Source organism: Cololabis saira, chromosome 7 (genome assembly GCF_033807715.1).
Source record: "Cololabis saira isolate AMF1-May2022 chromosome 7, fColSai1.1, whole genome shotgun sequence".
Lineage (NCBI taxonomy): Eukaryota > Metazoa > Chordata > Actinopteri > Beloniformes > Belonidae > Cololabis > Cololabis saira.
In genome coordinates, this window is record NC_084593.1 from 21,846,744 (window position 1) to 21,861,152 (window position 14,409).

At 41.0% G+C, this 14,409-nt stretch overlaps 1 protein-coding gene across 3 annotated transcripts in view; it reads left to right on the plus strand.

Moving 5' to 3' along the window:
- The window catches only part of nlgn3a (neuroligin 3a), a 159,852-nt gene that overhangs the window by 19,130 nt on the left and 126,313 nt on the right, over positions 1 to 14,409 (plus strand). For 2 of the 3 annotated variants that reach the window (XM_061725054.1, XM_061725055.1), the window contains exon 2: positions 12,239 to 12,940. In XM_061725054.1, coding sequence (XP_061581038.1) covers positions 12,469 to 12,940 — 472 coding nt within the window. In that variant the 5' untranslated portion in view covers positions 12,239 to 12,468. Of the gene's footprint in view, positions 1 to 12,238; positions 12,941 to 13,971; positions 14,088 to 14,409 lie in introns of those variants that run through there. The other variant, XM_061725056.1, reaches the window with a different exon arrangement.

Consider the following 14,409-nt stretch of genomic DNA (forward strand, 5'->3'; position numbering starts at 1 on the left):
TCCAAGTATACATGCGTGAGAAGAGAATCAATTATTGAGTGAGGTGCGTTCGACTCCACAATGCTAGGTGGCTCCACAGGCACTTTTGCGTTCTTCCGGTTAGTTCTTAGTTGTTCGTTTTCTTCTTCTCCTACTATGTTGATATTCTGGTTTTCGCAGCTCGTCACTTCTAGAAGGTGGAGTCCTGGGCAGTCACTAGTTCGGCTAAGCGTGGGTTGCATATACATGCCGGAATAACTTGAATTAGGAATTAGGCACTAAAAGCTCAATCTCAAGAACTTCAATTTGGCCCGGCTAAGGTGTATACATGGCCTTTAAAACTTCGATATCAGTCGGATTGAGGCAAGAATTTCGACTTTCTGTTAGTGCATGAAAACGTACTGACTGATTAATTTCATATTTTGGTGGCGCATACCTAATTATTTTTATAACTCTGCGTCCTTATAAAATATATTTATGAGCTTTATCAGTCCTTGAATTACTTTGACACGTGGGTACACCGACATCTGCAGTTAAACGTAAACATCACCACGGTCATCATGGTGTATACGTTTTGACAGGTCTATGTTCTCTCACATCGCAGATAGGATGGTTGAACACTTACTGGAATCTGTGATCGCGGCAGCATATGTTTGAATCTGGGATTTGAATTTCTGCCCCATAACAGTGAGGTCTCTCCCTGCTGCGGGAATACATTTCTGCTTCTACACTACTCTGCCAACACAGAGCAGAGCAATATCTCTACATCTTACAGTCTCAATTAAGGGACCGTTTGGTGTGGGCTCTGTGAATGGACCATTTCACTCTGCACTATTGGTGTATTAATACTCTGAGAAGACTTTGAGAAGTTTTAATGGAGCGTTTGCAGTATTCTGCTAAATTATAGCAGGCTTTGAAAGTTTGCTGCCAGTTTACGAGGTCTTAAAGTCTCTGTGGTACTAATTTACTTGTTGTAGACTAAAAGCCGGTCACAAAATTGTTATATTTAATTTTGCAAATCTAATGTCAAACTGACACAATGACACATACCAGCTGACTGTTACGATATTGCTGTGAGCAAGATAGTGACATGGGCTCATGAGTATCGTGGAAGATCACTGTCACTCAACACAGTCTGTCAGCGCTTCCAGACATGTAACCTGAGACTGTATTACTCAACTTATAAATCAAATCTCACCAGAGACTGCTGAGTTATCGGCACACTAACTCATCTCAGATGTGCTGAAAGCAAGTGGAGACGTGTACTGTGGTCACAAACATCCATGTTTCAGCTTTCTTGGGAAAACAAATAATGGGTTCTATGTCCCGTCCAGAATGTATCCCGCTTCCCACTCAGCGACGGCTGGGAATAGATGAAGAGGATGGATGGATGGATGGATGGATGGATGGATGGATGGATGGATGGATGGATGGATGGATGGATGGATGGATGGATGGATGGATGGATGGATGGATGGATGGATGGATGGATGGATGGATGGATGGGTGGGTGGGTGGGTGTGTTGGTGGGTTGTGGGCACCAAAGATGAAAAAGCCATCCACACTGTCTTGCACATGTGTGACGATACTGCTGATGCAGAGGGAAATGTATGTATTAAGGCAACTACAAACGCATGGAGTGCTGCTGGGTGTAAAAAAAGAGTATACTTCAGGTGCTCTTCGGCATGGGGATCCAAAAGATTCAAAAACAAATTAGAAAAACCGAGGCACTCAAGAAGTTAGAAAAATATAAAAGGCCTTTATTAAATGCCGGCATTTTAACTTTTTCTAGGCATTTTAACTTTTTCTAAGCCATGATCTAATAAATCTTCTAATTTGAAAAAAAAAATGTTCCTCTTAACCTTGCATTTGTCTCCTTGTGGCCCTTGTTGGAGGGATGTTACAGTTACAGAACATACATGAATAGAATGTGTTGCTTTTTAGAAAACTTCACAACTATTCAGGATGTGGTGTTTTTTAACTAAATAAAAAGGCTGGGTGTAGCTGAAGTATGCACTAATCAATGCCACTGGAAAAGATGAATGTTCGAACCATTTAGCCGTTGTCATTTATTATATATTTCAAAGGAGACCAGAGTGGTGAAATTACCATTTATTTAAAAAAAGACTGAGTAATTCTTCAGAATTCCTAACAGTACCACATTTCTGTAATAACGTTGACATCCAGTGAAAATGTGTAATAAATCATGTAAAATGTGTAACACCAACCACTCCTAAAATTTGAATTAGGCTTGTTTTATGGTAAGTGAGTTAGTCCTTTCTGAATGCTTCCCAGAAGGCATACTCACCTCCTGCCCTTTGGTTAGCTCCTTTTTGGAGTTTCATTGGCACTTTGATAGAGACTCTACCAAGAGAACAAAATCCCACACCGCACACGGCATATGTGGGAGCGTCGATCATGAGTGTGCCATGTGTAAAGCCCTCATTTGTTTACATATGCCTCGATCAGAGATGAACCCAATACTGGCCCCTGTGGTTTCTAAAAGAATCCCTGTGGGCTACTTGAGTGATTAGCTGCTCTGAGTGTTTTTTTTCCAGTGGAAGTGTGTAGTGGGACTCTGGATGGATCAATATGAGTTAGGATGATGAACTGTCAGGGGCATTTTTTATATGCGAGATCCTTTGGTGCTTTTTCCATTTAAACAAGTCAGCTGGCTTTGATTAATATGCTAGTAAACTTACATATTGTTTCCCGCATCGTACTGTTTCCCAAATTGGATCAGACACTCAGAGGCATGCACACACATTCAGTAAAAATGGAGACAATATATAGATATAAGAATGGGGCCAGCAGCCTCTCCTTGCAGCTTTAAGGCTTCTAGATCAAATCTGTCCCTATCATTTTAGTCACAAAGAGCAAACAGTTGTTTCAAGCACTGTCAGCAGTTAAAAGAGAGGCCATTATTTATTTGCTGTGCAGCCACAGAATTCATCTCAACATGTACTCACCTGGAATCTGTCTTTATTTGGCCTGCCAAGCTTACCTCCCTGGGTTTTCTTGGCCAGTAATGATACCCATGACAGCCTTTATCCAGCGGCCAAAAGATGGGACGGAGACACATGGCTTAGCAGGCGGCCACAGCAGCAGTGTCATCATCATTGCTCACTATTTCCTCTTTTGCCTTTTTGAATATGTGTCAGCCGCGCCACTGTAATTAGTTCTTAGAAAGTGCTGCTTCTCTTCTTGTCCTTGATTTATTGCCAAATCTTTTAAGAAATAATGACTGCATACGCTCCGTGTCTGATGAAATAACCAAAAGAAAGGACGAGTAGACCTTCGTTCCTCACTGTTTCAGTGACATAGCCTCTCAAAAGGGCTCCTTATGGAGTTTGGCGTTGATATTATTTAAATTCTTATTTCTAAAACATGCCAATCGCCTTGATCTAATATGGTATAGTATTGTTTATCAAGCTCAGGAGCTTATGGGAATAATGTGGCTTGAAGGGCTGATGTACGTATGCGCGTACATTCCCTATTGATTTTGCTGAATGGAGGTACATTATTTCCTGTTTGAAATAACCATTTATAAGCGTGCAATTTACAGACGTGTTTCTCATATTATTTAGTGGTACACAGGCACCAGAGGGCCGTTGTCTCATAAGCAAAGCTTGCCTCAAAATGGAGGCTCTGCATTGATATAGATGGGTGTTTTTCCAGAGCACAACTGGGGGCTGAAGACATCAAATTAAATTTTTCCCTCAGCCTCTTACATTTAAATCAGCACAGTATGTGACTGAGTACATTGCTTTTTTTTTTTTTTTTCATTTCAGTTTTTGAGCTGTTTTTTTTTCTTCTCCAGCTTCATGTCTCATATCCTCTCTGATAATGATGCATTCTGTCCTGGTAAGAGTGTAACAGGCCCAGACTCAGCTGCATTCAGTGATTACACTCTCAGGTCAGGATGTCCTGCTTCTTTTGAAGTTCCATGTTCCCGAGGACTAATGCAGTTTTGTGAATGCTTTTGTTGCAGACTTGTTACTATAATAACAGAGTGTGGAGAGTCAGATGCTACATCTGCTCAGAACTCTTATTGGTTGCTATTTTTTATATCAGAGTCCATTCAGCCTCTCTCTAAGGGACGTTGGGGGTGTGGGAGTACATTTGGCTCTGTGCTCTGACTTTTATTGCAGTGCAGAGATCTCTCTTCTGTGGGAGAACAAAGGTTCATGTAAGTATGACATAGGCTTGGGCTGAAATAAGGAGGAATGGAACTCATGTGTTCTATGGAATCAATAAGGAAACAACTCACGTGTTTCTCTGGTGGGGTCATTTTAAATAATGATGAATAAGAACTGGATTAACAAAATTTAACATGTCCCATTAATCAGAGCCAACAGAATTGAGGAGGAGGATGTTTAATGGCATGTACATGGTGGAGTGCCGTCCTGCATTAAGGCCTAATAACCTGACTTAGAGTCAGCACAGTGCCTCTCTCTCCTCCTCCCTCCCCATCCCCAGCTTCTATCACCCCAGTTGTATTTATTATGGGCTGCAAGGCCACGGTGATGAGACAATCAATATTTCTGGGATGATGAGGGAGAACTCATGCGGTCTCTCCCTCTCGCTGTTCCTCCCTTGGCAATGCTTCAGCAGGTAGAGAGATCAAAGCAGAGAGGACCTCTGAGATGGTGCTGGAGAATAGACTGATGAAGTCCTCTGTGCCGCATGTCCTCTAAACACACACACTCCATCACAATGCCTTATGTCCTTGGTATGTCCTGATTAAAAAAGTTTGACCGACGTATTTTATCTTGAGTGGGATTAGCGTTATCGCATGCACGTTGCTGCTGTTGCTGTAGATCTGAACAGAAATTATATCATTTAAAGCTATAATGGAACACCAAGCGTATATAAACTTGTATATTTATAGATTCATCGTGGAAATATATGAAGACCCACATCTTTTACTGTTCAGAGGATCAATATTTGGAGCTCCCAACATTCAGAATTCATAAAGCTCAAGTGTGATAGAGTTTTATTGGACTTGAAACTGTTTTGGAAAAGTGCTGGCCTCACCCCTTGGTGTTTTCTAGGTTTGGTCAGGATACTATTTTATGGGATATGGGATGGGTGGCATTTACAACTGACTACAGCAAACTAGATTACGCAGCGCAGCAGGTTCTGGTCCTGTCAGATTTGGACTTGCATAGCAATGTAAAAGCATGTTTCTAGGAACTCTTAACTATTACATTTACTACATTTAATTACATTACTCCTAAGCCAACAAGAGAGTCAGTGTTTGCTACGACTGTTTTACGTGGCAACTGAAGCAGCGTTAGTGTGCCAGCTAGCTGTTTGTTTACACTGTTCCTGATAGCATTGAAGTAGCTTATTGGGTTGAACTGATTTTCAATTTGATGCAGTTGTGCTGCCATGCTAGGTGAGATTACAAGGGCCTGTTTGCCAGACTGACTTTGTCTTCTCATCTCTCAATTTAAAGTGTTTTCACATAGCAGAGGTTTTTGGCATTTTTTTCTTCATCGCAGTCTTTCAGCTGAAGTAAACCGGAGCATTAGCATAGGTGATGTACTGGTGCCTGAGAGTGTTATCTGCTCGTGGCATGCTGAGATTATATTATGTGATTATGTCGGCATTGTAATTCTCTAATAAAAAACAGAATTGCAAATCAGTAAATGGTCATTTACTTACACATAATAGCTGTTTTGTTTCAGATGGTTACTTATATTTTTGTTTTATTAAGAAAGGTTTCCAGTGATTGTTCCTGACATATAACACAATAAGTCCTTATGGGCAAAATATGACCCAAGCTTAGTGTCCCTACAGGCAGCTAAGGAAATATATCACATCTCAGATTTAAATGGCCATGTAGGTTATATGCCTATAGCTTGATATGCATCCCCATTAATCCTTTAACGGTAACTACTGATTCCTATTCAGGGCCCCAGGGATCTGCTGGAGCTAAGTTCTCATCGGACAGGGATACACTCTGGACAGGTCATGAGCAGGGCCAAACAGAGACAAACAACCACATACACTGACCCTGGTTTCACATCCTACATCTAGAAAGGTGTAGGGTTTTGAAACAAGCCATAGGGCCTCCCAGTTCAAAGTTGCTTATTAAACTGCTATTTCACGCAGTTGGTTAGCGCTACGTCCAATCAGAGCAACAAATAAGGTGAAATATTCAGAGATAACATGTCACTGGGAGAGTGTGTTGTGTAGACGAGTAAATCAAACTTTTGCCTTAGCCTGTCAGCAAAACAGCAAATACTATGCATCTTTGCAAAGGAATGATTTAAGTGTTGTCTTCTGTTTAGTTTTCCAAGAAAAAGTCAGGATCTTTTACTGTCAACACCAAAACCGATTCAAATGGCCATTATTTCTGAGCTGCAGCCTTCCCATGACTTGTGGGCATATTTAATGAGCTCTAACGGATGGTGGGTAGATATACCTGCGATGCAATTTAAATTTGCCAGCGGTATGTTAAGATTTCTTGGCTAACACACACGTGTTTGGACTGTGGGAGCAAGCCAATTTCCCAAATTATTGGAATGCTGACAACATACCAAAGTCAAAAACAATGATTGTTTTTCAGATTGTTTTTGAGACGTTTTTCAAAAAAAATTGCGACAGGAAATCGTTTCACATCTGTGTTGCAACAACTTTGGAAGTGTTGGAAGCTGAGCTGACTAATTGGTGCAGCTTTGAAATCAAATTGATTTGTCGTTCTTGATTTATATAAAATTGAGCTGCCCCATGGCTCAGGGCCATTTTTGTCTCTTTTGTCCTGTCATAATGGACCACATGTTTTTAGGTGACGGGTCTGAGTAGCACTCAGACGCCGACAAGGAGCCATGCTTTTTTAAGTTGTGCAGAATGATGTTTGGCATTGGCTTCTTGAACTAATCAATGGCATCTCTGAAAAATACATTATTTAGATGGCAGAAAATGTTGCTCTAACAACAGTATATATCATTCAGCATTAATCATACCTTCACAGAAATTGAAGTTATTCATGTGCTAATGCACTCCCCTCACCATCACAGATGCTAGTTTTTGAACTGTGAGCTGATAACAAATGTGATGGTTCCTCTTCTCTTTAGCCTGGAGGAAGTTGCTTTTTCCTCAAAGAATTTCAATTTTTGATTTATCAAACCCCAGGAGATATTTCTCCTTTGCCTCAGCCCTTCCTAACTGAGCTCGAGACCAGAGAAGATAGAGCATGTCTGGATTTTATTAATATATGCCTTTTTATTTGCATATTAGAGATTTTTACCTGCATTTGTGATGACAGTATTCACTGATGATAATTTTCAGAAGTGGTCTTGAGCCTTTGCAGTGATTTCCAATACAGAATAAGGATGTTTTTAATATAGCATAGCCTAAGGGAATGCAAGACCAACATTCAGTATTGGTTTCCTGCCGCTTCTCTAAGTTGTGAATATACATTTCTATGAATTATCTTAGTCATTTAGTTAGATTATGTACTATTGACAGTTAAATCCCCACTTAATTTCAATTGTGCATTAAGAAACCCCTTTCTCAAGTTGTTGAAGTGTTTGGCCATGCTGCCTGTGACGGATTGTTTTGGCCCTCCATATTTCTATTCCTGAAAGACACGGGCTCTGTGGAATGTTCTGTTTTTGATGACAAATTACTGACCTTCTTCCAATTTAAGTCAATTAAATGTGGAATTTTCCACCAGAGGATTATTTCTTTATATAATATACAGCAATATATTAATATATAATTGATTTATATCTGACAGTGTTACAGAAGGGACAGGCTGCAAAGACCCTTTGAAATGTCTACAGATTGTTTTGACTTTTCAGAGTCCCGTAAAATTGAGCTCACAATTTTTTATACCAATCTTGAAAAGCTCTGAAATGTAGATGTTTAAAGGAAGCAACGTTATCAAACAAACAAGAAAAAAAAAACATCAGAAAAGGACTGAAGGCTGTCCGTCCATTGTCTACACCTGCTCATTCCTATTTAGGGTCACGAGGATCTGCTGGAGCATGTCCCAGTTCTCTTTGGGCAAAAGGCAGGGGTTAACCCAGTGCAAGTCAGCATTCTATTGCAGGGCCCCTCAGACAAACAACCACTCACACTCACAATTAGAGCCATCATTTAATCTGATGTTTGTTTGCAGGAGGAAGCCACATCTTCCATGCAAGCATGAGGCAACGTACCAAATACACAGAAAGGCCCTCGCTGGCATTTGAACCATGAACCTTTTTGTTGTGAGGCAACAATGTTAGCCGCTACCAACTGGGATAATTGATTTTTTATTAGTTATTATTTATAGCTTTAGTAGCACAGTATTGTTAGTTATTACTTAATAGTTAATGACATAACTGATATATTAGTTAATGATATAACTTTTTAATAATATAATACATTATCTGATTAACATACATTACATTTCCATTGTGTAATTGACAAAAATGGTGTTGAATGAAATCCTGACATTTCTGAGACATCAACCTAGTTTATTTTATTTTTTTGGTTGCAGTTTTTGAGCTATAGCTTACTGTCTAGCTTTATTCAACAGTCAGATCAGAAGGTCGATCAGCTATCTGCTCAACCAGAGGGTTGATAGTTTGATCACTGGACTACTCATTTGCATCTGTGTTCTGAGTTAATATGACTTGTAGTGTAAAAGGGCTGTGAGTGGCCAACAAGACTCAAAAAGTACCTTTTAAATGTGGATAATTCGCCATTTTAAAGAATAAACCCAGCTCAAATGTGGCATTAAAGTTGCTATGTGATTTTCTAACGTCTAAACATTAAGATGAATATCAGCAATTTATATTCTGTAAAGATAACACAATTCCTCATTGCCTTTCCTTGGACCAGTCACTCAGCCATCTTTGTCTTTTGTGCACGTCTGAATAGCAAGAGCCTGAGCTTGCCAACACACGCTGTAATTAACAGAGAACAGTGGTCTGGACGTGTGCAGAGGTGTGGATATGTTCTTGTGTGGTGTAGAATACAAGGGCAATAAATCAATAGGGAAATCAAGACTTATTTCTTCAGCTTTTTCTACTTTTTTCTAAACTGCTTTTCTTCTGTGATTCACACTGTAAGACCTATAAACACGGCACTTGAACTGAAGAGAGATTCAAGATAGGGCTGCAACTAACGACTATTTTAATAGTCGACTAGTCACCGACTATTGAAATAATTAGTCGACTATTTGGATAATTAGTAATTTTTTTTAAATTTAGTATGAGGTTTCTTTAATTATGTGGCAAATGATAATAAACACAAGAAAGATGGGTACTAGAGCCCTGCACGTTTTCTTCATCCTGCTCCTGCCCGCTCCCGCTGCATTTCTGACCATTACCGCCTGCACCCGCAACGTTTATATCCCCTCCCGCCCGCTCCTGCAAAACTCAGAGAATTTATGCCCGCACGTCGCACAATAACAGAGTATGTAGTATGTCCTTTTCAAGCCTTGTGGCCCATAGAGCCGGTGTTTATCTCCGGTTTCTGTGGCGCAAACGAACAGGTGGTAACCACCCCCAGGATAGGACGCTAGTCTATAGCTGGATACTTCCCCTAGCAAAGCTAGGTACCCATTCATACACCTGGGTGAATGAGGAAAGCCGAGAGTAAAGCATCTTTCCCAAGGATGCACAAAGTGACGAACCCACAACCTTCGGATCATGAGCCCGAAGCCCCAACCACTAGGCCACTCCGCTCACTCGCACAATAACAGAGATGCATTGATTTTGTGTCTTCTCCCATCCCGCAATAGAAATGTCCCAGACAAATTTATCTGATTTAACATTAACATGATCATTGTGGAGCTTGATGGATAATTGACAGTTCATAGGCCACCTGACCGAAAGTTAGATGCAAATCCATCATTGTCATCATCACACAAGCTTTTTCGCCTTTCGCGCACGCATCAATTATGATTGAGGTTATGCCAACGAGAGTAGGCTGTGAGTGGCTCAAATAACACTAATAAATAACATGAAATAAACAAAGTTAACGAATGAAACAAATTAATTTAGCAAATGAATCGCTTGGCCATTACATTGCTGTGGAGGGAGAGAATGTTGCTGACCGACTGCGGTCCCAATCCCGTGTCTCTCTTCTAAGATTAATTTGAAATACTTTTGTCAGGCACAGTCGGGCATAACGTTAAAGCTCTCTTTTAAAGCCAAAATAAGCTTAATATCTTACCAAGGCGAGTCCGTTTCGTTCAACACTCCAACGTGCATTCTCTTCAAATGCTCGTGCATTACCGACGTCCTCCCGTGAAAAGCAAGGTCGGCTTTGCAAACTTTGCAAGTAATCTTTTTATTCGCCGTATCAAGGCTAAAATGCTCCCAAACTTTTGAAGTTTTATTATGTGCAGCTGCTGTACAGGACGCCATCGTGTTTTACCCACTACCGCTCAGCAGAGATGCTATTGTGCATGCGCAACTCTCGGCAAAGATTGTATTGAAGTGAGATGTCTCACTCCATTGGAAAAACAAGTCTGGCAACAATTGTTGCCAGACAATTCCATTGTCGACAATTTTGATTATCGATTTTTGTCAACAACGTTGACTAATCGTTGCAGCCCTAATTCAAGATCCAGGGTTGTATCTGTAAGCAGTCTTCAAAAATTGTGCCTTTGTTGGCCTTTTAAGGTCAAATCTACATTGTGCAGATGTGGAGATTTTAGCACCGTCTCTAAAATGAGCACACATCTTTTTAAGGGACTCGTTTTTATGCCATTATGAATTATGCCTTTAATAGGGTTGAAATATTTTCAAACATTGTATTCACTTTTCACCTTATTTGAAAAATGGAACAACATAATATTTATGTTGGTGGTAATTAATGTCAGGCTTTTGCATTAATGGCAGCGACTTTGAGTGTAGGGTTTTGAGGGTCTTATCTTAATTAAGCTATGTTCTCATTAAGTGTTTTCACTTTAGCAAAGCATAGAAATGCTGTTTTATTGGGTATGTTATGTGCATTTAATGTACAAAGATAGGAAGAAATGAAATATAATTCCTAATACCTTTGAACAAGAGGATGTGGCAGCAAAGTCTGAGGATTTTTGGGCTCTGCTACAGGAATCCCACTGAGCAGATCCCTGGGAGCTCTGTCAGTTTGACTTCTCTGAATCCTTTGCCAGCCTTTGGCCCCCAGCAATTCATGCCTTTTAGTCCCTAGATTGGATATGGGTATTTTTTCATGTACTGTAACGTAGCAGCTCCAGGAGTCTCTTAGCAGTGCTGTTCACCTTAAATATTCCATTTACTCACGTATCCCTGAAGTTGAGCTCATCTGCAGTGCTAACAAAATATATGAATGCACTGTATATGAAATGAGGGCTTTGATGCCCAACTAAGCTCATATATTCCACCAGCAGGTAATCTGCTGATCCAGAGCTGCAGCAGATCAGAATAGCTGTTTTGCGATAACAGCCCCTCCAGGAACGTCAGGATTGCTTTCTCTCACTGGTTAGGGGCTCTCCAACGGCTGTTGATACATTATAAATCATTTACACAGTCATTTTGGAATGCAATATCCTCCCCCAAATGCAGCCCTTTCTTCTCCAAAGTTATTAGAGCAAGAGCTGCAGTAGGCATACCAGGCAGAGCCTAAGCCACAGAAATTGAAAATTGATCAGGCAGTATGGGAGGTGTTGTTCCTGGCACCACCGATTCACCCTGAGATTGTTGATTAGCATTTACTGTAGAGAACTGTCAGGGAAGGCACCTGTGCAGCCTGCAGCTACATCTCCCTCGGCCCGCTCTCCTGTTCATCCCAGAGTGTGATTGCTCGTAAGAGCAAAGACGACAGATGAAATTTAATTTCCAACATGTTCATTTTTACACCAAAGGGGGATGAAGGACAAATGACCCATGACATCGAACAGGACATGAAATTCATAACGTGTTATTATGGTTCTGTGAGCTACTTCTGCAGCATGGTTTAAGTGCTGCATTGCCTGTAAATACATGTATTGCTATTCCATCACTGATAATATAAACATCAGCCATTAAAGCAGAGAATAATTACCTGCTGACAGTTGATGCCTTTTCCATTTCAATTGTCCTATTAGCATCATTAGGCACATCTTGAGAAGATGCTCTACAGTTAATTGCGGTACAGATTGATGATAGCACTGAGAGCTCTGTCATGTTTATGTGAGCTGCTTTATGTCATGACAGAAAAGGACTCCACTAGTCAATAAAAATGACTGACGAAAAATGGTGGGTTGTCAAGGAACTGTCATTAATTTTCCTGTCCTCTTCCTTTGCAGCACTGGATAGGAGATCTGACAAGCGCAGAGAGGACAGTGAGTGAGGACCTTGCTGCAGAGAGGACTCGGGCGACTGTCACTGTTTCGGCTGGTGGGCTTCAATATCACAGCTGATGACTGTCCCTCAGGAAGCCAGAGTACAGGGCTTAGTGGCAAGCCTGCGTGTTTGCTGAGGGGCGTGCCCCGGCTTGTATGTTGGTCACCTGCACTCGCTCTCGCTCACAGGGACCATGTGGTTTTCTCCAAGGAGAAACCGTTTCCCTTCACAGAACTGCCACGGCATCCACAAGTGCACGAGTTTCAGCGTGTCTTTGTGGGTGTTGAGTTTTTGCTGGTGCTTTTTGGCGGGGAGAGGTCAACACTACCACCCCACTGTGAACACGCAGTATGGGAAACTCCGAGGGGTTAGAGTGCCCCTGCCCAGTGAGATCCTGGGGCCGGTCGACCAGTATCTGGGGGTCCCGTACGCGGCCCCACCTGTGGGAGAGAAACGCTTCATGCCCCCGGAGCCTCCTTCTTCCTGGTCAGGGATCAAGAACGCCACCCACTTTGCTCCCGTCTGCCCCCAAAATATACACAATGCTGTGCCAGAGATCATGATGCCAATCTGGTTCACCTTCAACCTGGATATAGTTACCACATACATACAGGATCAACATGAGGATTGTCTTTACCTAAACATCTATGTTCCAACAGAGGATGGTGAGTGTGTCGCGTATGAAGGAAAACCTCTTCTCCTCTCTTCTCCTGTCTCTGCTTCCCACTCCTGTCTTTTCTCTAAAACTTTGTGTCATTTTTGTTTTTTGCGCAGAGCATGACCTGTTGTCTGGAGCATGCTGTGTCCGTGTCCTTCATCTCAACCTTCCATCTAGTCTAGAACTTTCATTTAGTCTTTTCATCAACTCTCCCCTTCCATGCCACTGTTAGAAGTTCCTCTTTTGATGAAATAACTTCCTAATAAGGTTCAATAAAAAAAAACACAAAAAAAAACAAAAACAAATGAAATCTCATCCTGCAAGAGACAAATTGGAAATACTTGGCGCACCTTTCTACCCTCACTGTCTTGACTGTTCTGGGGATTTTAGCGATAGTAGCCTGCCTCATAAGTGAATGATCTCCTGTAGGGTTGGTGAAATATTCTGTCTGGTACATGAGAGGCCTGTGGCTTCAGCCTGACCTATGTAAGACCCTTTACTCTTCCTTCTTTATTCAGTTTGTCTTGCACAAAATGCAATAATAGACCAGGTTTTGTGCAAAAGACAAATTCAGATTGGCTTTATGGAGATTAATAGTCCTCAAAGTTTTGGATTTCTTAATATTGACTCTTTAAATGCCCCCACTTTAAGAAAAGCCACACAGGAAAATTGGGGTTGAAATGTTGAGTGCTCCAAAATTCTTAAGAGCAACGTCAAGTAACAATTTATTTTATATATATATATGTATATATATATGTGTATATATATATATATATATATATAACAAAAATCAAAATCTAACCTTTCTGTGTGGCTATAATGGGTCTTAAATAGAAGTGCATGTGAATATGGGCTTCTTGTGTCTCAAGGTGCAGCAAATTCATTCCACCATCCTGGAATATTTCTGCAGCAACACCCCAGATACTTACTCAACAGGTCCTCTGTTGTTCTTGTTGTTGATGAAGACTGGGAGGGTGGGAGGAGGTGGGAAAAAAGGAGAAGATGGGGTCTGACTCAGTCTCAGCTGTTGCATGTCACATTGGATTTCTTCCAGAGCGCTCTGTTATTTTGTAGTTTTTTCATTCATTTTACAGTCAAAAGAATATCCAAGGAATGTGCGAGGAAACCCAACAAGAAAATATGTAGAAAAGGAGGTATGTAAAAAAAAAAGAGAAAAGAGTGCCAACATGGAGCGAAAGGGAAGGATTTGAAAGAGTGAAAGAGTGAAGTGAGAGATGGGATGCTTCCTTCCAAAGCCGCCAATATCACCATCCACCAACTCCAAAATCAAACTGCTAATTGGGATGATTATGGGACTTGTGAGATCGACCATGACGTAAGCGTGAGAAATGAGTGAGTGCAGTGTTATGGCATGTGTGTCTCCGTGTGTGTGTATGCGAGTGTGTGTACATGCTGTAATATTGTTTTACAGAGAACATTCAAGTCAAGGGGTGACAAAGCAAGTCCTTGAATAAA